General features: G+C 30.9%; 2 protein-coding genes across 2 annotated transcripts in view; both read right to left on the bottom strand.

Annotated features, from left to right (window-relative positions):
* The window catches only part of LOC149743196 (uncharacterized), a 47,607-nt gene extending 34,051 nt beyond the window's left edge, over positions 1-13,556 (bottom strand). Inside the window, exons 1-13 of the mRNA XM_089887179.1 lie at positions 12,866-13,556; positions 12,183-12,289; positions 11,723-11,792; positions 11,175-11,344; positions 10,271-10,438; positions 8,701-10,126; positions 7,999-8,198; positions 7,453-7,655; positions 6,888-7,071; positions 5,988-6,493; positions 5,586-5,665; positions 5,435-5,517; positions 5,134-5,274 (exon numbers count right to left, since the gene is read on the bottom strand). Of these exons, the coding sequence (XP_089743305.1) occupies positions 5,134-5,274; positions 5,435-5,517; positions 5,586-5,665; positions 5,988-6,493; positions 6,888-7,071; positions 7,453-7,655; positions 7,999-8,198; positions 8,701-10,126; positions 10,271-10,438; positions 11,175-11,344; positions 11,723-11,792; positions 12,183-12,289; positions 12,866-12,980 (3,453 nt within the window). The 5' untranslated portion in view covers positions 12,981-13,556. The remainder of the gene's footprint in view (positions 1-5,133; positions 5,275-5,434; positions 5,518-5,585; positions 5,666-5,987; positions 6,494-6,887; positions 7,072-7,452; positions 7,656-7,998; positions 8,199-8,700; positions 10,127-10,270; positions 10,439-11,174; positions 11,345-11,722; positions 11,793-12,182; positions 12,290-12,865) is intronic.
* Positions 13,557-13,775: 219 nt separating this feature from the next.
* Positions 13,776-17,964, bottom strand: LOC149743195 (ras GTPase-activating protein-binding protein 2-like). Its single transcript, XM_089887202.1, has 9 exons — positions 17,755-17,964; positions 17,305-17,386; positions 16,904-17,077; positions 16,558-16,660; positions 15,887-16,092; positions 15,297-15,470; positions 14,854-15,085; positions 14,467-14,579; positions 13,776-14,258 (listed from the first exon to the last, which is right to left on the bottom strand). Exons 1-9 carry the CDS (start codon positions 17,850-17,852, stop codon positions 14,058-14,060), a joined length of 1,383 nt encoding a protein of 460 aa, XP_089743328.1. The 5' UTR covers positions 17,853-17,964; the 3' UTR covers positions 13,776-14,057.
* Positions 17,965-24,835: the final 6,871 nt, after the last annotated feature.

Here is a 24,835-nt window from a genome sequence, read left to right as displayed (position 1 = left end):
TGTATACATGAGAAAAGTTTAAAAAAATACATAAAAAAATGGAAAAAATACATAAAAAAAATTCATTTTTTTAGGTATTTTTTCAATTTTTCTAATGTATACGGATACACGGGATTATCCATTTTTTTATGTATTTTTTTTAACTTTTCTCATGTATACGGATAAAAATCACGTGTATCCGTATACATGAGAAAAGTTAAAAAATATACATAAAAAAATGAAAAATCACGTGTATCCGTATACATGAGAAAAATTTAAAAAATATACATAAAAAAAAAGAAAAATCACGTGTATCCGTATACATGAGTATTGTTGAAAAAATATACATAAAAAATGAAAAATCACGTGTATCCGTATACATGAGAAAAGTTGAAAAAATATACATAAAAAAATGAAAAATCACGTGTATCCGTATACATGAGAAAAATTGAAAAAATACCTAAAAACATGAAAAATCACGTGTATCCGTATACATGAGAAAAGTTAAAAAAAATACATAAAAAAAATGGAAAATCACATGTATCCGTATACATGAGAAAAGTTAAAAAAAATACATGAAAAAAAATGAAAAATCACGTGTATCCGTACATGAGAAAAGTTAAAAAAATACATGAAAAAAATGAAAAATCACATGTATCCGTATACATGAGAAAAGTTGAAAAAATACATGAAAAAAATGAAAAATCCTGTGTATCCGTATACATGAGAAAAGTTAAAAAAAATAAATAAAAAAATTGAAAAATCACATGTATCCGTATACATGAGAAAAGTTAAAAAAATTCCGTATACATGAGAAAAGTTAAAAAAAATAAATAAAAAAATGAAAAATCACGTGTATCCCCGTATACATGAGAAAAGTTAAAACAAATACATAAAAAAATGAAAAATCACATGTATCCGTATACATGAGAAAAGTTGAAAAAAATGAAAAATCACGTGTATCCGTATACATGAGAAAAGTTGAAAAAATACATGAAAAAAATGAAAAATCACGTGTATCCGTATACATGAGAAAAGTTAAAAAAAATAAATAAAAAAATTGAAAAATCACGTGTATCCGTATACATGAGAAAAGTTGAAAAAATACATGAAAAAATGAAAAATCACGTGTATCCGTATACATGAGAAAAGTTAAAAAAAATAAATAAAAAAATTGAAAAATCACGTGTATCCGTATACATGAGAAAAGTTAAAAAAAAATACATAAAAAAAATGAAAAATCACGTGTATCCCCGTATACATGAGAAAAATTGAAAAATTCCTAAAAAAATGAAAAATCACATGTATCCGTATACATGAGAAAAGTTAAAAAAAATAAATAAAAAAATTGAAAAATCACGTGTATCCGTATACATGAGAAAAGTTAAAAAAAAATACATAAAAAAAATGAAAAATCACGTGTATCCCCGTATACATGAGAAAAGTTAAAAAAAATACATAAAAAAAAAATGGAAAATCACGTGTATCCGTATACATAAGAAAAGTTAAAAAAAATAAATAATCACGTGTATCCGTATCATGAGAAAAATTGTAAAAATACCTAGAAAAATGAAAAATCATGTGTATCCGTATACATGAGAAAAATTATAAAAATACCTAGAAAAATGAAAAATCATGTGTATCCGTATACATGAGAAAAGTTGAAAAAATACATGAAAAAAATTAAAAAATAACGTGTATCCGTATACATGAGAAAAGTTGAAAAAATACATGAAAAAAATGAAAAATCACTTGTATCCGTATACATGAGAAAAGTTAAAAAAAACACATAAAAAAATGGAAAATCACATATACATGAGAAAAGTTTAAAAAAATACATAAAAAAATGGAAAATCACGTGTATCCGTATACATGAGAAAAATTGAAAAAATATACCTAAAAAAAATGAAAAATCACATGTATCCGTATACATGAGAAAAGTTTAAAAAAATACATAAAAAATGGAAAAAATACATAAAAAAAATTCATTTTTTTAGGTATTTTTTCAATTTTTCTAATGTATACGGATACACGGGATTATCCATTTTTTTATGTATTTTTTTTAACTTTTCTCATGTATACGGATAAAAATCACGTGTATCCGTATACATGAGAAAAGTTAAAAAATATACATAAAAAAATGAAAAATCACATGTATCCGTATACATGAGAAAAATTTAAAAAATATACATAAAAAAAAAGAAAAATCACGTGTATCCGTATACATGAGTATTGTTGAAAAAATATACATAAAAAAATGAAAAATCACGTGTATACGTATACATGAGAAAAGTTGAAAAAATATACATAAAAAAATGAAAAATCACGTGTATCCGTATACATGAGAAAAATTGAAAAAATACCTAAAAACATGAAAAATCACGTGTATCCGTATACATGAGAAAAGTTAAAAAAAATACATAAAAAAAATGGAAAATCACATGTATCCGTATACATGAGAAAAGTTTAAAAAAATACATAAAAAAAATGGAAAATCACATGTATCCGTATACATGAGAAAGTTAAAAAAAATACATGAAAAAAATGAAAAATCCTGTGTATCCGTATACTAGGGATGCACATTACAGAATAATTAGGTATTCTAGGATATCCTAGAATACTTTAATTCGAATCTAGAATTCCGAATCTAGAATTTCGAATCTTTTTATATTTATAGGAAAAAAAAATTTTACCCACAAAAGTCAGTTTATTGACCCTTTCATAACAGCCTTGTTGGATCTTGACTTGTAAAATGATCAAAAATTGTACTATTGGGTAGTTTTTGCGTTATGAAACGTATAGCAGGCTATTAAAAGACGTTACAAAACGTTTACTCTCGAAAGTCCCACAAACACAAAAATATTTTTTTTCAAAATTAATAACTTTCAAAAATTGTTAATATAGTATATGAGATGACGTGTAATGACGTCATTAAACAGAATACCGAATCCCGTAATTAGATTCGAATACAAAAGGATTCGAATCTCGTGGATTCGAAATTCTGTAATGTGCATCCCTACCGTATACATGAGAAAAGTTAAAAAAAATAAATAAAAAAATTGAAAAATCACGTGTATCCGTATACATGAGAAAAGTTAAAAAAAATTCCGTATACATGAGAAAAGTTAAAAAAAATAAATAAAAAAATGAAAAATCACGTGTATCCCCGTATACATGAGAAAAGTTAAAACAAATACATAAAAAAATGAAAAATCACATGTATCCGTATACATGAGAAAAGTTGAAAAAAATGAAAAATCACGTGTATCCGTATACATGAGAAAAGTTGAAAAAATACATGAAAAAAATGAAAAATCACGTGTATCCGTATACATGAGAAAAGTTAAAAAAAATAAATAAAAAAATTGAAAAATCACGTGTATCCGTATACATGAGAAAAGTTGAAAAAATACATGAAAAAATGAAGAATCACGTGTATCCGTATACATGAGAAAAGTTAAAAAAAATAAATAAAAAAAATGAAAAATCACGTGTAACCGTATACATGAGAAAAGTTGAAAAAAAATACATAAAAAAAATGAAAAATCACGTGTATCCCCGTATACATGAGAAAAATTGAAAAATTCCTAAAAAAATGAAAAATCACATGTATCCGTATACATGAGAAAAGTTAAAAAAAATAAATAAAAAAATTGAAAAATCACGTGTATCCGTATACATGAGAAAAGTTGAAAAAATACATGAAAAATTGAAAAATCACGTGTATCCATATACATGAGAAAAGTTAAAAAAAATAAATAAAAAAATTGAAAAATCACGTGTATCCGTATACATGAGAAAAGTTAAAAAAAAATACATAAAAAAAATGAAAAATCACGTGTATCCGTATACATGAGAAAAATTGTAAAAATACCTAGAAAAATGAAAAATCACGTGTATCCGTATACATGAGAAAAGTTGAAAAAATACATGAAAAAAATGAAAAATCACGTGTATCCGTATACATGAGAAAAGTTAAAAAATACATGAAAAAAATGAAAAATCACGTGTATCCGTATACATGAGAAAAATTTAAAAAATACATGAAAAAAAATGAAAAATCACGTGTAGTATACATGAGAAAAATTGTAAAAATACCTAGAAAAATGAAAAATCACGTGTATCCCGTATACATGAGAAAAGTTGAAAAAATACATGAAAAAAATGAAAAATCACGTGTATCCGTATGCATAAGAAAAGTTAAAAAAAAAAAAAATCACGTGTATCCGTATCATGAGAAAAATTGTAAAAATACCTAGAAAAATGAAAAATCACGTGTATCCGTATACATGAGAAAAATTGTAAAAATACCTAGAAAAATGAAAAATCACGTGTATCCGTATACATGAGAAAAGTTGAAAAAATACATGAAAAAAATGAAAAATCACGTGTATCCGTATACATGAGAAAAGTTGAAAAAATACATGAAAAAAATGAAAAATCACGTGTATCCGTATACATGAGAAAAATTTAAAAAATACATGAAAAAAAATGAAAAATCACGTGTATCCGTATACATGAGAAAAATTGTAAAAATACCTAGAAAAATGAAAAATCACGTGTATCCCGTATACATGAGAAAAGTTGAAAAAATACATGAAAAAAATGAAAAATCACGTGTATCCGTATACATGAGAAAAGTTGAAAAAATACATGAAAAAAATGAAAAATCACGTGTATCCGTATACATGAGAAAAATTTAAAAAATACCTAAAAAAAATAAAAAATCACAGGTAAACGTACACAAAAAAAATATTAAAAAAATACCTAAAAAAATGAAAAATCACGTGCATCTGTATACATGAGAAAGATTGTAAAAATACTTAATAAAATGAAAAATCACATGTACCCGTATACATGAGAAAAATTGAAAAATTCCTAAAAAAATAAAAAATCACATGTATCCGTATACATGAGAAAAATTGAAAAAATACATGAAAAAAATGAAAAATTACGTGTATACATGAGAAAAATTGAAAACAAACATAACAAAAATGAAAAATCAAATGTATACTTAAGAAAAATTAAAAAACATGCAAAAAAAATGAAAAATCACGTGTATCCGTATACATAAGAAAAATTTTAAAAATACGCATAAAAAATTGCAAAAAATATATCTCATCCCTAAAGGGTTAATGATAAATCTCCACAAACCTGGAAGGATTTAAGAGCTTTTTTAATCGACCTTCTCACTATAAATCCTCTCCATGTAGATTGGATTATTACGGCTGCATTTTCTCGAATTAAACAACATTTTTGATATTGCCGTTTTGCCGAAAACACTCTCCAGTATGTCTGAATAAATAATATTACAATTACAGCGCAAAATATAAAAAATGCTTATATTAATATTTAATATGTGAACAATGAAGGTTATGATAAATTAGAAAATAAATAAGATTTTATGATAAACAAATTATTGGTTTACTTATTTAAATTACATTAACTTCATTACCTGGATTTTAACAGCTGCAGAAACCTTCAGTTTTGTGACATCTTCGTTTAAAATTGGTTTCTTTACCGTTTCTTCTTGTTTATCTAAAAAATATTGTTTTAATTTTGGTAAAATATTGTAAAAAATAATAAAGTAGTAATTATTTGCAAACCTTTTAATGGTTTTGAGAAACTTTCTTGAAATTCTTTGCTTTGATTTTCCTGGCACGAAACTTTGTTCTCAAACCAACACCTGAGAATAGACACATCAATATTTCGGCAAATAATAAATAAATTTTGTTAAAACTGCTCAGCATCCTAAACTTATTGAAAGCAGTAAAAAAAGCAAAATATTAAAAAAAATGAATGTAAAGCCAATTTTTTAAATTTTATGGACTTTTCTGTACAGCATCTAAAACCTGGATTATAAGGTATAACAACATAAATATATATATTATATTTTCAGGAATCAAAATATCAGCACATAATGAGTAAAATGCAATGTTAAAAATACATAAAACTTATTAAATTTCTATAAACAAAAAAAATTGCGAAAAACAATGCAATCTGCTTGCCTGTGTTTTGCAGCCAGTTCAGAATGTTTGACCAAGTAATCGCAATGGTTTGTCACAAAATCTGGTTTGAACTGGTCTTCCCTGGGAACTTTATGGAGTGTTAACGATTCAGACTTTTCACTTGAAAGCAAATGTTTATACGAGACAATGTTTTGTGCGACAGTTTTTAGAGAAACTAATCCAGAATCCGGTGCAGCATCCAAGAATTTTAAAAATCTCGGATTTTCGATCGCTTCAGTTGAAACAAAATTAAACTGTACAGAATTCGGAAGATTTTTGACACTTTCCGTTAGCGTTTCTGAATCAGCAATAAAATTTTCAGAAAAATCAACCATTTGTAACAGTGGCATTGTTTTTAAGGTGGTAACTTGAAATGTCTCCTCAGAAATTTTGTTTCGACTTAAATCCAATTGAGTCAAACATGGCAGCCAGTTATAAGATGTTTCTGGGTCTAATTTCACTTCACTTATATTATTGCGCGATAAATTTAAATGATCCAATAAAACCTGTATAAAAACAAAATATGTATATGATGACAGGTTCAAGAGAAGTAAAGGCATTAAATACAGATAAAAAAACATTTCACAAAACACAATAAAAGTGTCTGTTTTAGACAAATGATGACAGATTTAAATGAATTAAGAATGACTGTACTGTTTTTACAAGAAAAAAACAAAGATTTGAATATCAAAATACTTTTTTTTATGTTTTTTAAATCAGATAATTTTTATGATAAAACTGTTTTTACAAGAAAATACAGAGATTTTTATAAAAAAAAAAAAAAAAAATTAATTTAGATATATAACGTTTATAATAAAAACTGTTTTTACCAGAAAAAAATGAAGATTTTAATAAAGTTTTTTATTTTTACATTTGATAATTTTCATGATAAATACTCACCAGGTTTCCAAGTTGTTCAAACACAAGCTTCATAAAATTATTCGAAGAAACATCCAAATAACGAAGTAAGCCACAAGCATTCAAGCCATGCATGGAGAATAGGTGGTTGTTTGAAAGTTCGAGAAAAACGAGATGTTTTGAATTTTCAAGACCGCTCAGTTTTATCAACTGGTTATTTGATAAACTGAGAAAAAACACACATATTAAAAATTGTTGATGGTAAAAATTGTTGAATTAAGTAGTTGGGTTGTTGTGACAATAAAAGAAAAATTTAAGTAAACTCAGCTATGTTGTAAGTCAGCTACGCACTTTGTAACAAGTAAAGTCACCTAAACACAAGTTATATGCAAATGTTTACATCTTATGGATTGTGAAGTACTGGAATATGCAAACAAATATCTATAAACTGGTATTTTGTAATTTTTGTCAAAGAGAATGATTTTTAGCCAAAAGTTACTATTTCTATTATCTTTATTATTCTTGGCCAACAAAAAAATTTAAAAGCTTCAAACAAACTTAAAAAAAAATTGGAATTTTTTACAAAACTGGATAAAAACAAACTCACTTTAAATGGGTGAGATCAATACAATCTTCTACACCAGTAATCTTTGTAATGTTGTTATTTGATAAATCACAATGTACCAGACCAGTGCAGCCTTGAATACCATTGGTTGATGTTAAACGGTTGCTGGCGGCAACGAGAGATTTTATCCGGAACATTCCGTCGAGAGAAAGAGATGAAATTTTGTTTTGGGAAACATCGATGTGCTGTAAGGAATAAAAGGAATTGGATTATTTTTACTATTCTAAAGAAAAAAGGAAGAATGCGTTATATAAATCCCTTTTGCTAACTTTAGTAGGTTTTGTTTTACATAGAGATTTCTAAACTTCATGCACAGTCCACTGGCAAATAACCAAGTTATAACATTATTGTTTTTCTACACTAGTTTCTGGTGGTGTGTTCATATCTCAGTCAAGACAAGTAACAATGCATGTTTGTATATATGTACTATCTATGTACAAGCAGACATAATGTTATCATTCAGCCATTAATTACATGTAAAACAAACATAAAACTTTTCATAAAAAATATTACCATACTACTAATCACCTTTAAATTACGACAGCACTGTATCCCGTGAAGCGATGCTAATCCACATCTCACTAAAGTCACGTGAGTCAAATTTTCACAAAGTTCCAATGATCTTAAACTCCATTCCTTTCCATGGAGCTCCCGTGAAGAGTGAATAAAAACTCGCAGCATATTTTCCAATTTCCTTGAACTGTTTTCACTTTGGGTGGGCCAGACACCTGGAATGGCAAGTTTAGAAATTATTCAATACTGGTGAGGATTAGGGTCATATAATGAGGAACTGGGATTTGGGCTTGAGCTGGATATTTTCACAAAAAGAAACAAAAATGGCAATTAGATAAAAATTTCTTCAGTTGGCATCTCTGCTGCTGTACTGCATCCTAAAAACTTTTTTTAACTAGAAAAAATGAAATAGTTTTGTAACCTACTGTTAGCAGTCATTTTATGCAGTTTAATGTCAAATGGTTATTTTGATGCATTACACAAACTCCATTATACTAAACATTTTACAAAATACTCATTTTTATATATGGCTAATTTTATGAAACAAAACAATTAACATGTTAAGTAAAGTGACTTAGCTTAAATCGAAAACACAAACTAAAGCGACTTAGCGTTACTTAGTAAAGTTGCCTTAGCTTTAATCAAAAAATATATAAACTCATCTTAATTAAACGACTTGGAAAAAATAAAAAATAAAACACCAAACAAAACACCTACCGTTAACAATACAGTGCTCAGGTATGCCCTCCAGTGTAGAATAATGTGGAGTACGTTTTCGCTCTGTGGAGCTTTTCAACACTCGTGCAGGGTTCCATGTTTTACATTTGTTTTTCCATCGTTTCATGCAATTTATCACAAAATTTTCATGATCTAAACTGCTAAATGATGAGTCACAAATTACGGGCTTTGCTGAGTCATCAATATCTTGAGATTTTCTTCTCAGAGTGTTTGCTGTGTACTTTTCAGAACTCTTTAAATCGTCCGTAACTAAAACTGAGTTTGTACAAGTAGTGTTAAATTGAGTTTGACCGGTTGTATCAACAACACAACATTCTGCAGTGGATGGGATGTTCAATCGAACCTTTTCAGCCACATTTTTATGACTTTTATGAAACGAACTGTTCTTGGTAGCATCACGGTCAATTTGAGTTCCTAATTTTCCTTTAGATTTTTTATCCATTTTATCACCATCCAAAGCGCCACAACTGGTTTCAGCAAGAAATTCGAGCAAAGTGATCTTTTTTTCCATCCCAACGCAATCACCATCATCCGCATTTTTCAAGATTTTATCCAAACTAATGTCCCTAGTTTCAACTTGGGAACTTGCATCAGTTTGACATTGTTCTTGGCCTGCCATAACTCCCGGTTTAAAATCAACACAAGATGCTGAATTCTCACTTCTTCCGCGCCTGACCTCAAAAACTTTGTTTGTAGATGTCTCTGACGACGACTGATGCGTTTCAACAAACCCTCTCCCAGATTTAAGTTCAAAGTTAACTCCCACAATTGGTTCTGTATCTCCTTCAACCACTGATGTATATGCAGAATCCACTTTTATATTTTTGGATTCAGTTGGAATATTTGGTTGAGATTGAATTAAACTATTTTCTGTTTTGACTTTCTCTTTCCTTTCTTTATCTTCTTGCACTTTCTTTTTTTCTTCAATCAGCAGTTTCTCTTTTTCTTGCGCCTTCTTCAATTTCTCTTGCATCAAATTCTCTTCTTCTTCCATTCTTTTTTCAATATCTTTTCTTTGCTTCTCTTCTTCCTTTGCCTTCTTTAATTTTTCTTGCATCAACTCCTCTTCTTTCTTTTTAATTTTCTCTTCTTGTATCCTTCTCTGTTCCTTCTCTTCTTTTTGTCTTCGAACTCTATCTTCTTCCTTTTTCTTTTCTTCCTTCTTAATTCTCTCTTCTTTCTTTTTTTCCTCTTCCTTCATAATTCTCTCTTCTTCCAACTTGCGCAGTTTTTCTTCTTTCTCTTGTTCCAATCTTTTCAACCTAATTTCCGTTTCCTTTTTTTCTTTCAATTCTTTTTCAAACTTTACAATTCTCTCTACGGATCTTTTTTCCCGAGATTCTCTTATCTTCTTTTCTAAAATGGAAGCGTAAATCTTTCGAACTTTGTACCCACGATAATGTCTCTAAAAAAGGACAAATCAACATTATAATGAAATATCTACACTCAATCTTCTTAGCAATATACAGCCAAAAAAATATTATTACCAGAAAATAATAAACACAACCAATTTAACATACTTTCTGAATTCTGTAAAATTTTACCCTACCTGTATTAAAATTGCTGCATTTCCTTCTTTTAAATCTAATAACTTTAACCTTTCAAGTTGGAGGTTCTTCAAAACAGATAATTCAGCTTGTAAAGCTTGGTTGAGATATTGTTCCATTGCCAATCTATCGGCCTCAATGTTATTTATTTGACCAAGCAATTGGTTATGCTGTTGAAAAACATGTAATTTTTTAAAAATATATACAGCGGGAACATTTATTTATTTAATATTGTAACTGCAGCAGCCAGTGGTAAAATATACATTCTTGTAAAACAATACAATTTTGTCTTAGTGTCTCTCCCTCTTTAAATACAATGAGTAGAGAAAGGGAGTGGTTTAAATTTGTCACTCAGCGCTGTTCTCGTTGTAAACAAATATCTCAAAATCCCACATGCAGCTTTTTGTGGAAAGCAATAAAATAATACAGCCATTTTGACATATGTTGGCTGTTTTACAACATTTTGTGGCCAATACTTTTAATGTATATATAATATATATTATTTCTATTTTTCCATATTATACAAACACTTTATTTTTTTACAAATACTTTATTATTTATATGGTACTTTATTACTTACTTGGCCAATATTTTTATATTTTCAGTGATGCCTATATGTTATGTTGAAATATGTTGTTTATATGTTGAAAACCATTGAAGAATATCAATAAGTAGTGATGATATAATACGCAAAACTTAATGATGATTATTAAATGAAATTTATTTTGTCTCTTCGTCACGATTACAAAGAACAAGAGAGTTAGGAAAAGGCGAAAGACCGGTAGTAACGGTAAAACAACAGTTGTTAAAACACGCTTATTGATAAAAAAAAGTAATAATGTTTTGGATAAAAGGCATGACCGTTACACCATACAATGATAGTAAGCATTTCAATCCCTCACATACCTGGTTGCGAGAAACTTCTTCATCAAAATGCTCATCCGGTTGCTTCACAACATTTAAAACAACCTTGCTCTCATCTACTTTAAACACTTCTGATGACTCACCCTTTTCTTTAGTTACATCATCATTTAAACCATGACTGGACAATATCTCTTCTTTGATTTCAGTATCCTCTACAATAGTAAAACATTATAACTATCACTTGAGATGAAGCATCTAAAAAAATTATACATATATATATATATATATGTATATGTATAATAGCACTTCACTAGCACATATGGAATAAATAGATACAGTAGCAGGAAAGACGGGACACCTTTTTATTTTATTTTCTCGTGCTATTTGGTTATAATGGAAAAACATTCAAGGAATTATAAAACTGTATCGCCACGACTTTTGTTGATTTTAATTTTTTAAAACTCAATCAGGAAAACACAGTATGTGCTAAAGGTGTCATATCTTCCCCCATGGTATCAAATGTGAATTAAATAAAAACTTCAGTTGTTAATATTCAATCCTGAATGATAAATTATGCGATGAAAACATACCTGATGTTCGATCTGATGCAGTGTTTACACCAGAATATTGATCCACACATTTGTTTACTTTGTGTCTCGCCTGTCAGTGAGAAAAAAATTTCAATTTAACAATGAAGTTATAATTTAGTAAAACATATATATTTTTAAACAGATTTTCCTGGTTATGTTTGTTTTGAAAAAAGAAAAAAAATGTTGGGAATTTCTTTATAAGTAAAAAGAAACTTTCATTATTAAATAAAAAGAAAATTTGATTACTTCATTACTTGAATGTTTAGTAAAATTGAATAAAAAATTCTTAGTTGCTAAATTGGATAAATTTTATAATCTTCAGTAGCTATTTCAGAAATCTTTATTTATACGGACTAACGAACTCTGTACCAAAAAAAAAGACATAGCTCAATAAGAACGAGACCTGTAACTAAAATATTAACTTGAGCTGTAAAAAAAAAACACATCAAGATTTATTGACCTCAATCAAAGTAGTTTCTGCATCACATATAAGAGCTTCATACTTTTGACTTTGTTCAGAAGTTTTCGCAATAAAAAGATCCAACCATTTGTTTTCTTTTAAAGGTTCTGTTGATTTTTTAATATTAGGATTAAAAAGAAAGTTATAATAGCTTTGCACCAAGTATTATACATGCAGTTTTATAATGCAATATTACTTGTGTTTTGTTTTTTATATTATCTTACACACCCAAAGTGCAAATCATCTAGTCTAAAGATTTTAGGTTTTCAAAGCCAAATGCTATTGGCATGCAGCATTCCTTAGTATTACCTGTTCATCAGATAAGCCATGCAGTACATTTAGATATTTAACTTTAAAAATTTACCTCAAGAAAAAAATGTTACAGCTTGGTATTTATATTATAATCAAGAATGAATGAAGGAATGTTTGTTTTTTCTCTTCAGCCAAAATAACAAAGATCGGAAAAGTTTACGGAAGAACAACAACGATAACAAGCAACAAATGACAATCCTTATAGCACACTTACAAATGAAAAAAATGTTCAAAATGTATTCGATAAAAAGGGTGACCGTTGTCAGTCACACACTAAAAACAATAAAGTGTATCAAACCAAACCATTTAATTAAACAACATGAAAGTTCTAAACACAAGAAGTATTTACTATGGGCCTAAATATAACTTACCAAATTCAGTTTCTATATTATCATATTCATCCTCGTTTTCAGAAAAATCGCTTTTTACCGATTCTAAGTCAATAAGTTCCAATTCTTTATTTATTTCGTCGTTAAAATCCTCCATCACAACGTCATGTCCAAATTTTTGAATTGTCCGAACTGATTTAATTCACTCACGTAATTATAGTAACCGGACTTGATTACTGAATCGTTGTTGGTATAAAAATTTGGCTAAAAACTCGTTTTTTTGAGCCGTGTAAAATATTTTGTTTACATTTACGTTAGCGTTCAAACTCCACGGCAACATTCGACACAAACCGATGGAGGCGCCATTGGGTAGAAATTGGGCACGTTGTGATTAGAAATTATTTTTTGTCGAAAAGTTGTTACGAATGTACTTACTTCATCTCCGCGTGGCCGGAAAACGACAGTCGTTATAACACGGACGTGCACTTCGTGCCAGCTTACGAGTTACCATGTATGTTACTTTGTGGGTGATTGTTTTTTTTAATTTTTTTATGCATGTGTCTGATAATGTGGACAACCCATTAGTCACCACTGGTTTGGAGCAATTGCGATTAAGTGTCTTGCTCAAGGACACATACGCCCACAATGGTAGCAGCGTTGAGCCTCGAACCAATCGTTACAGGCAGGCGCGCTAACCACAATGCCACAGCGCCGGACGGATTTTGATATTTGCGAGACATTTTCGGCCAAGCCGATTTATTAACTAAACCGAGATGTTAATTAATAATGATGTGTATGAACTCATTAACATAGGAGTCACTTACATACCCTAATTTAGACGACAGACCATTGACTTCTGTTCTGTAGGATGAATAATTAATATTATTGCCTTTATTAGGACTCAAAAGAACAACAGACACTCATTGGAGATCTTTCTTTAACAGTAATCGAATTGTTTACATAAATGTTAGTGCGATACTTTATTAACGTTTTTAACATTTTCCTATCGTTGTTTTTGACATTTTACAAGCTTGAATCGGATTTACAGCTTGGTAAAAGGTGGGTCTTGAATAAATACGATAGTTACATCCATTGTGGAAGGAAAAGCGTGGTACAGTGTGAAAGGGAGTACTGAGCAAGCCTGAAATGAATGAACTTAAAAGATAACTTCTTATTCAGCTGTTATACCATGCAACGAGAACTCGCTTGTATAAAATAGTAAAATTGCTGAATATTATCGTCGATTTGCATTGTAATTGCGACCATCGTCTCGAGACCCTTGTCTGTCCCGCCTCATCTGAGGCGCACCACCACCACGACGCGCACGGTTGTCCCCAGCACCTCTGCGTGGATCCCCACCACGACGTGCATCCCTCGCATTACGTTGCTTTTTTTCCTCAATGTTAATGCGTTGGTTGTTTTTGTATTGTGTCGGCTAAGAAAGTTTGTTTTTGGGTGTTAGATTAATTTAAATATGTAAATAAATAGTATAATATATTTGAGTGCTTCATAATATATTCTATTTGTTGAAAATAAATTTTGTGTATACCGTCCAAAGAAACTAGGTATTATTGCAATAAAATTCACCCCTCAAAAAGGTAACCATTGTTTATTTAAAACTTCAAAACAAACATAATAGTTACCATAATCTCCAGCACTTTTTCAACAGCACTAGGACTCTCAAATATGACAAATCCAAAGCTTGGGTTGTTAGAATGTGAGTGGTTGATTCTCACTTCAAGTACATTTCCAAATTCTATGAAATGACATGGGTTTTTAGTTGAGCACAAAAAGGACATGATTACTGATTAGACAATTTTGTATTCCAGATTATTAATACACTTGTACAGTTTAAGTTAGTATGTGGAACACCATTTTTTATCTACAATTTTGTAAAAATATGAACACTGGGAAGAAGAAAAAAGCTTTTGTATATAATTTAATATTTGTAAAACCATTATCTCACTACTATTTATGCAGTATGTACTATCGACTGCAAGTTGCAATGCATATGTATTGTGAATAGTAACCTGCAAAATGATTTTTTAAATCTGCCTCCTTGATGTCAATTGGTAAATTTCCAACGAAGATCTGCTGGTTGTCAGGGTAACGAACCACACCACTTGGTGCGTCTCTGGGTCTTCTTGCATCGTTTCGATCACCATACGCTCGTTCTTCTTCCTTGGGTGCAGTGAAGCGTTGATTCTGCCGAGGCTGACGCGGAGGTTTTGGTGCTGACTCAGCGGGTTCAACTGGCTCAGGCTGCATTGCGTTTAAAGTTTTGGAATTAATAATAAACAATGATAAATAAATTTTTTATTTAATAAACACGAAATTCACAATAGTTAGCAAAAACCTATCAACAATCAGGATGAAGCACTCAAAATGTTTATCCTTTTCATATTACCCACATTATACTGTTTATCACGAAGATAAATTTACACTTTACAAAAAAAAACAATAATTTAACTACCTTTGGTGGGGCTTTAACAACTGTTCCTTGCTGTGTGTTGCTTCGTGCTGGGGTGTTCTTTGATGCAAGGTCTGCCCAAGAGAAGGGTTTGGATGGGGGTGGGGGTTCGGAAATCTCTTCTTGAGGGGGTTCGGGGGATGGGTCAAGTGTATTGGTGGTAGGGGGTGGGGTAGGCTGTAAGGAAAGGGGGTTCAATTATCAAAAGGTATGAGTTCAAGGCCTAATGCTGCTACAACTGTAAACTATATCTGCTTGAGCTGTCCAAATTGACAACTGTACAAACAGGCCAAAAACATCCAGAAATTACATTTCTATGGCAAATCTCGAGCAGAAACGAGATGCACGAAACAGAAAAAATACAGAATGGGTGGCGTACAAGAATGTAATTTATCTTTTTCTGTGTAATGCTAGGGTTGACTGGACAGTCAATAACAACATTACTACGCCCATGGTGGGAATAAGTTACAAACATTCATTCATCTAAAAGTGGAAATGTGAATACAGTTTTGTGAAAATATAATTATCTCGTCTCTTCGGCATCCCATACTAAAGGTGAACTGGGGAACTAACACCCTAACTAACGTCCTTACCTCTCTTTCATCAGGAACAGGTGAAGGAGTTGGTGAAGGTTCAATAACTGGTTGTTCGATCTCGGGTGATTCAACTTTCATGTTCTTCACCTGTTGCTCCAATCCATTGACATTTTCCTCATTGTTGGTTTGGTTATAATAAGTGTCCTGGAACGCCGTGACTGAAGCGATGGCCTCACTCTCTTCTTCTGAATCAGGACCAGGAACTGTTTGTTGAAATATTTTAAAGAAACTGCTTATTATTTGCAGGGACACTTGTTTTAGTATTTTGATAAGTCAATTTTGCTTGGCGGTATGTAGGGTGAATTAACATTTTTACCAAAAATGGAAGTGACAACGGTCTACGGGTAAATAAAGTTTATTACGTTGATTCGCACGCAGGCATGGCCGTCCAATTTTTTGTTGTACCAATCTTGGGGGGGCGAAAAACGCCTCTGTGTATGCTTACTTTAGAGGCATGGCATGCGAAGGCTAAAGTACAATGTTCGTGAAGGCTGAACTACGACGTACGTGAAGACTAAGTTACGAAACACGTGAAGGCTAAATTACGACGCAGGTGAAGTCTAAACTACCAAGTACGTAAAGGCTAAACTACGAAGAATGTGAAGGTTAAACTACGACACACGTGAAAGCTAAATTACGAAAATCACCATCACACTTGAGTATCTTACCTGTTTCGTCATCTGTTCGATCAGTTTGTTGATCATCATGAAACACTTCATCTTGGTAACGGAAAATATCATTGTGGACATAAAACTTGTAAGGATTGTCCCCCTATAAATAGTAATAAAACGAATTATAAATTGTCATTTTTTGTCCAATGCAAAGTTGTATCGTGGACAACAGAACAAATCATACACCCTATGGCAAATAGAGAGTAGGTAGGCAAGCTTACACTGGAACATTCTGCACTACATTAATCAGTAATCATTAGAACTAAACTTGTTTTACTATCCCTGCCTTGATGCAGTTATCCATTGAGTGCTCAAAGAAAAAAGTTAGTAAGAAATAACAAACCTGAGGAGCAAGCACGAACGTTTGCATGAATCGACGCAGAGGCATTCCACTGTTGGAAAGTTCTCCAGTAACCTGGACAACAATCCCGCTTCCGATGGTAGAATGGGCATCGACTTGTCGAATCTTGGTGTGGCAATCTCGGAACTCAAGCGAGTCAATTTTGGTGTGGATTTCCTTTAAAATGAAATGGAAATGATATAATGGGTGTATTGGCAACCATATACCATTATAACAAGTATTTTATCTACACTGTTTGTTGATTTTTTTTTCTCTAAATAATAGCAAACAGTCAATAACTGCACGAGTGAGAATTTATGAATAATAGTCTAATAATCTACCATCTGAGGAGAGCTGTTATGCAACATTTTAATTTTAAGTTGAAGAATTACTTTAATTCTTACATTTTGACCAATGACTGGCTTTTCTGGTTCCCCATTACAGTATCTGCCTCCATGGACATAGGATGAGTGCATACTGTAGAATCTGCAACCACAAGTTTAGTATGAGTTATAGTGGTATATATTGAAAACATAATAAAGGCATTTATTTAGGACAAACATCTGCAATGTCACAATTAAGCGTTCTTTTTGAAGTTTACAGCATTAAACTAAAAAGCTTAATGAAGATTGAAAACAATTAAATTTAATGTAACCATACAAAATGTAAGAATTGTTTGTCTTAATAGTGTGGAAGCATTGCCATTGCAGCCAGCACATTGGTTACCAAGCCACATCTAGGCCAAAAGATGCAGGTCGGGGCTTGACACTGCTTTGTTGATCAATTCTATTTATAGGTATACCCCCAAAAACTACACCCGCATTTGAACATAAAGTCTCAACCCCCATAGCTACCTGTATAATAATTCTGGTGCTTTGTTTAACAGGGTGTAATATTGTCGTACAAATTCACGTCCGACTTGAATTGGACTTGGTTTTGCCATCATAACCATTTCTTGAGTAATAGGTGGAAGGAAATAGAAATATTACGCACAAGTCAGAAATTTAAAAGTTAATAAACATAGACTGAAATAAATAAAATTAACGCATAAGAAGATTCAGAAGTAGGGTCCATAACTTAAGGTGATATCATTATATTTTCGCAGTTTATTGTTTCTTGTTATCATTAATTAAAAAAAGCTTTATTGGTAACCAATGACAAAGGTATTTTTCTATATAATTTTTTCATGCTAATGTATAGACATTCTCGTTTTTTTAATATTAAGTTACCTAAAGTCATGTACAGTACATATGGTAATTAAATAGGAAGAGATAGATTACGGCCCTTGGGTATATTTTCACATTAGCTTACGCTAAAATTACCAAAGAAAGACGAATAAAATCAACCAGCAGCATTGCTACGTAATAAGCCTCAAATTCAAAATAAATTTATCTTTAAAAAACGAAAATTTAAATTGGTGCGCTTAATTTTATTACTGAATAAAAGATAACCTGACAACCGGAAATTGTTTTTACTCAATCGACTGACTATGCATTGAGATATAAGCTAATTGTTACTTAACAATAGAACAAAAGCGCGATAGCGTCGAACTTGGCTTCTCCGAACGCATGTCGTTCGATTCGTTTCTGATTGGAGAGATTTCTCGAGAATGCGGTTACGACCGTTTGCGCTAGGTGGCGCCGTTTTTTCTAATAAGATTGGGGCGTTTACTAAACTAGGCAGATGATATATATACCATGGGATTCAACTTTGTTTAAGCTATGAGCGTGTTGGTCACAATTTTTTTGTTTTAAAAAAACAAAACTAATGTTTAAACCAAACAGTTTGAAATGCGGTTTATTTATTTGAATTCAAGTTCTTTACTAAATAAAAATGTATTTAAGATTCATTAAAAAAATCAAATGTTTTTATTTTTAAAGAGCATGTGTTTTGTATTACTCAAAACATCTTTAAACTAGAATCGGAAAATAGTACTGTAAGGGGAGATGGGACACCTTTAGCATAACATTTAAATATCCTGAACATTTTTTAGACAATTAACAACGATCTATTGGAGTCGTGAGAATACGGTTTTATAATTCTTTAAATAATCTTTGTTTCTCCCCCTCCCTTCCACCCTACTATATAAATATTGTTGTTATACGGACTCAGCTTTATCAAATACATTTTTTCAGATTTGTTTAATGTTGAATGAATAAAAAAGCAATAAAATTTGTATGTGTATCACTATGGCTTACTTAATCTATTAATACAATACTGAATGGACCACGATACCACTTGGTAGCAAAAGAGAGCAAGTAAAACAAAATTTTATATCTTGCACAGAAAAATCAATATTTTTGCCAAGAAACCGCTAAGTTGGAAATAAACCTCCATTATGTGATTGGTTATCACAGAACATTGTATCATTTCGACGCTCGGCCCCTTTTAGCTCGAAAAATCGGTTGCCTTTCGCTTAATAATGGTCTTTAATGGCGCACAGGGCGATAAAATGAGCAAGGAACAGACGGAGAGAGATAATAAATGTCACCAAGTGACGCTCGTGAGTGGGAAGTACATTGAATCCGACAGCCAGACGCTTGACTGTGATTTCAAATTGACAATCATCTCGAAATGTGACAGTTAAAAGAAAAGCACAGATCTTGCGTTTTAATGAATCGCAATATCTGAAACATTGTCATTTTCAAATCACGTGTAAATTAGATTAATCATAAGGTTGTGGTGCAACTTATACCAAAATTTTACCAAAACACCTGTCTGAACCTATTTAACAGAAGAACGGAAACATTGTAAATTTAATCGAATTTCTCATAAAGTTACATCAAAGTGTCAACAATGAATGGTTTCCGTAATATCCAATGGCGGAAAGATATTAAATATTAGGCACGTATTTATACGATGTGTGCAATATGATGCACACGCATTGGATATGAGATATTATAGCTTTTGCCTCATTTATATGACGAATAACAAAAAGGTATGCCTATAATAAATGTGGTGAAAATGAGACTCATGGACTAAACGGTTATGAACATGGGAAATACCTGTTACATATATTAACCCTTTGTAAGGTTTGTGTCAACAAATTTGTAGTGAATAGGATTCCATTAGCAACAGTAAAAATCGTAAATTCTGCGCTGGCGGAAATTTTACAATCGAGCCACCATTATTAGGGAGCGGTGACATCAAAGGGACCTTATCTAATTGAAATAAATGTCGCATCAAAAGAACTAGTTTCGTTAGTGTCCAGTAGTCGGTCTCTTTTAAATTATGGCAGTATATTTGCGCAAGTTGTAGATGTATATAACAGATTGGGGTAAGATGGTACATAATTTTATTCTTTTTTTCGCGCATTTAGTGGTAAACAGAGAACATTTAAAGAATTATATAAATGTAGCCTCAAGAGCGTCGCTAACTACTTAGATCAGAAAATATGGAATATTTTGTGTTAACGAGTCCCATCTTTCTCAACAGTATACAGGCAAGATCAAATATAGAGTATTCTTTTTTCTCGCAATAGAAAAAGCGTCTTCAGTCGCATAAAATGATATCAAATGTAGCTGTCACTCATCGGTATATACGTATCAGTTAACCTGCTGGTACATTAAGTTACGAGTTATATATGCTATGTAAATATGTGCGTGTCGTGTCTGGGTCAAACGCTCAAGTTTACTGCCAATCAATTCTTGGCGCCGTGTTATTATTAAAACCTGAGCCTATATGGCGCCTCCCGTTATATAGTCTTAAATGGCGACTTATTTCAACCCCTGAAAGCTATAAGTCAGTAATGGTAAAACATTTTTCGTATATAAAAAGTGCGGGAGTTTTGATATGTAAATTTTGGTGAGTGCGTTCATTAGTGGATTCCCTTGTAATTGCGATATAAATTTCCACTTCATAGTTTACGTTTTTTATAAACAATAATTAAGGTGTGCTTACATAAACAAAGGAATTGTTTTGGCTAAACCGTAGTTCGTGACGCTTTAACGGTGGGCGTCACATTAGACACCAGCTGGTAGTTTTACATGGAAGTTTGTTTATATTTTCTTTGTTTTAAACGTCCTATAATTTGGTAACATCAATGTAACAGCGTGCCAAGTTCCAGCGTTTAATCTATTTGATATGAATGAATGTGCAAAGAGAATAAATGGATCGTTTTCGCTATATATCCTGTATTTTTGTTTGAAATATTTCTAAATCTACTCCACCGTAATCAAAGAGAAAAATACAGTTAATAAAGTTATTATTGCCGCTATTTTATACACTTTTCGAAAAATAGATAATTTGAACTACAATTGTCTCTTGTATGTTACATTATTTTGAATCAAAAATTCTATAAATTGTTAATTTTAAAAACAAACTTGCAAAACATTAAGATTTCAGACAAAGTAACACTGACTGCGGTCTAATACTGATCCAAACGCCATTTTTTTCATTCGGACGCTTCGGTACACACGGTATGTTAGATATATAAAATTTTACATATAGGAGGGTGGGAAACCTTCAGCACATAATATCCAAATATCCTAACCGTGTTTTAAAAACTAACAACGGTCATAAGAGTCGAAAGGGTAGGGTTTTACAATTCTTGAATGTTCTTTGTTTATTACTAAATGGGACGAAACACAGAATGAAAAGGTGTCCCGTTATCCCCCACCCCATATAGAACTGTTTTTAGTGTTTGGCACAAAACGATTGCAAAATATACTTTTTTGTATATAATGATAAATTTTATTCAATAAAATAAATATATTATTGTAACGTTAAATATTAAGAGTTTAAAATATTAATTTGTTTATAAGTACATGTGTATAGTAGGGTGAGGGGAAGTGGGACACCTTAAACACATAATATTTAAACATCCTGATCGTGTTTTAAACTCTTAGCGGTTGATGGGAGTCGATATAGTGTGGTTTTATAATTCTTTGACTGTTCTAAATTGGAAAAAAAATTAGATTAAAAGGGTGTCTCATCTTCCCCCACCCTACTATATTAGAGGACAACTTTCACATAATATATACGTGGTATTGGTAATAAAACCAATCAAGTGTGTTTTATAATTTTGTATAGATATTACAATGCGAAGTATTTTAGGCTCAAAATAAAATTTTCTGTGTATAATAATAAAGGAGAAACATAATAAACAAAAGAAAAGTGCTTTTAAATTCGTGTGCAGATTGCTTAATTTGTTTAAAATTAAATTCCAGTGCATAAAAATTGCCATTTGAATATAGACGTATCGATTTCATTCAGAAATCAGAATCCTTTTAAAGCACAATATAGCAGTGATCGTATAGGAAACCGCTGAAAACGCTAATTACGAGGCGTGATGGCATTTGGGCAATTAAACTTTGGGCTTATCGCCCATGTCAGCGTAATTACGCACAAATAATAGAGTTTAAAGTTCTATACAAATATACAGATATCAACAACAGACAATCATTTTTGCAAACAATAAATGATTAAAATTTTCAACGCGGTTGAAATCTCGTTTATCCATTTGAGTGGGCGAAAAGGCTCAGTTTTTGTATAACAGTTCTGTCATAACGCCCATTGTTGCTAAACAATAAACCCACGTGACAGCCTAAGCAAAGGCAATTATGATAATATGGAAAAAGCAACTGGCGACAATTAAATTATTCAGACAAGCTCGCGTTCAAACTCAATGCTCATTGTCACGTCACTGTAGAATCGAAAGCGCTGCAAGCAAGCAGGCAAGCAGTTTCCGATTTAAAAAAAAAAGAGTTGAATTTTGGAATTTACATTAATAATTCAGTGTACAGCATACTGTCAAATTATTGTTTATAGCCAATGTATTATGAGCTGTTAAAAAAGCCATGTTAAAGATATGAATTATTTTCTTAGTTAAGTTCAGCTGTTAGAATGTAAATTGGTATTTGTAAACTCCAGTGTTATTTAGCCTGAGACTTTATAATACGCGTTCAAGTTTTTAAGACAGTATATAATAAAATCATATTTTTACAAAAGCGGTTTATAGTAGGGTGGGGTAAGATGAGGCGTGTTTTTGTTTTTTCTCGTTCCATTTGGTTGTAAACAGGTAATATTTATAAAATTATATAAACATGGCCCCGCGATTTTAAAAGAATGTTGTTAATTATTCAAAATACATTTAATTTACGTTTTTACAATGTGCCATGTTTTTATTCAGTTACGACAAGAAAAATATGTTTCCTATTCGTAGTAAAATCAGACTGAAGATGTATATTAGTATATATATACGTGATATGGAAGGTCGGGGTAAGATGGTACATGTTTTTAACTTCCTTTTATCGTCGCATTTTGTAAAAACAAAGAGCTTTCAAAGAATTATACAACTATATTCTCGCAACTTCCAAAAGCGGTATTAATTGTTAAAAAAATGTTCAGGAAATACGGTATGTGTGCTATGCATCCCATCTTACCACACATAATTACAATATTAGAAAATAAAAATTAAAAAATATTGTGTAATAATAATGACGTTTAACAGATAACACTTCCCTTTATATAGGTGTTAAAATTCCTAAAGCAAAAAACTTTTTTGCATAAAATTTTTTTTTTTTTATATTATATCTTGTGTTTAACCCCATTAGCTTAAACTATTATTGCTATATACTTAGGTACGATAACAATATTTTTTTTGTTTTTTGGTGTAGTATTTTTGGCAGATTTTTTAGCAGTATTTTTAGAGACTGTAGTTTTCAAAACCATCAAATAACATAGAGCTTTAACAATATATATATTATAACAGTTTCAGTGCCCGACATATTCACTTATTTTGTGCAATGATAATTTAGAATTTATGTAAGTAAAATTTGATATATAAAAAATAAAAAAAATGAGGTGAATAAAAAAATGAGTTAATTTTAGTATGATGACACAATAGTTATGCCGTTTTATTAGAAATGTAAACGAAAATAAAACTAAAAAGATTGGAATCAATTTTAACACCATAGTTTTAACGCCGGAATCTTTTTATAGCCTGATAAGTAATATTACGGAAATTCTGTTTGACTGATTCATACAATAAATAAAATGTCTGCGTTTAACCAAAATGGCCGTGACATATATATTTAAAGCCTGTATTATTTGACCAAACGATTTGAATAGAACAGTAATAATGCTCGAACGACGAGTTATGATACACACAGTATTGCGCCACTCGCAATATAAGGCTAGCTTCTATTGAGAATGAAAACCATCTTTAAATTTAAACGCTTTTCTGTTTACTCTTAGCGATGCCACCAGTGATTTTTAACGTCGTTTTACGACTTTTAGGCGCCAAATTGACGCGACAAAAGGTTTATTGCAACATAAAGAGGTTTCATACTCAATAATGGAATCAGTTTTAAAATGAAAATTTTACGAATTTGGTTAAAACCAAAAAAAGGAGAGCGTCCATATATATATATATTTAAATTTACAAAGCGGGTAAGAGAAAAATATATTTTAAATGAATTTTAAAATTTGTATATAATTTAAAAACTGTTGGCAATTTACTTTAAAAATAAACAACAAAATAATCGCATATTTAATACCATTTAAAAAAAATTATCCAAATTATTGTAAATAAAAAAAGAAAAGGCCGATAAGCGTTGCCCTATCTCTCGCCTCAGTTCAGTAGCTAAACGGTTTTACGAGATCGGATTCAAATTGACACATTTTACTGCCTGCTGGTTATTTTATACGGTCAATTTGCTATGTCTCTTGGCGCCAGGCTAAATGGATGCTGATGCTCTGGCTCTAAAACCGCCCTAGAAAAAATAGAAACCTTATATAAACGCAAAGGCAAGCGAGAATATACTTCAGTTAGAAATCTGAGTTTGACCAGAAATGGTGTATTCATACATGTACCTAATTCGTCGGTCGTAATATAACATATTGCTATATAAAGGATAATTTAGAATTGTAAAGTGGTCGCAATTTTACTTTAATTCGCAATAATTACAAAAGGGAATAATACCATGTACTATG

Source organism: Ciona robusta, chromosome 1, assembly GCF_009617815.1.
Source record: "Ciona robusta chromosome 1, ASM961781v2".
NCBI classification, from domain to species: domain Eukaryota; kingdom Metazoa; phylum Chordata; class Ascidiacea; order Phlebobranchia; family Cionidae; genus Ciona; species Ciona robusta.
Note: the sequence above shows the minus strand (reverse complement) of the source record. Positions and strands in the feature narration are given on the sequence as shown.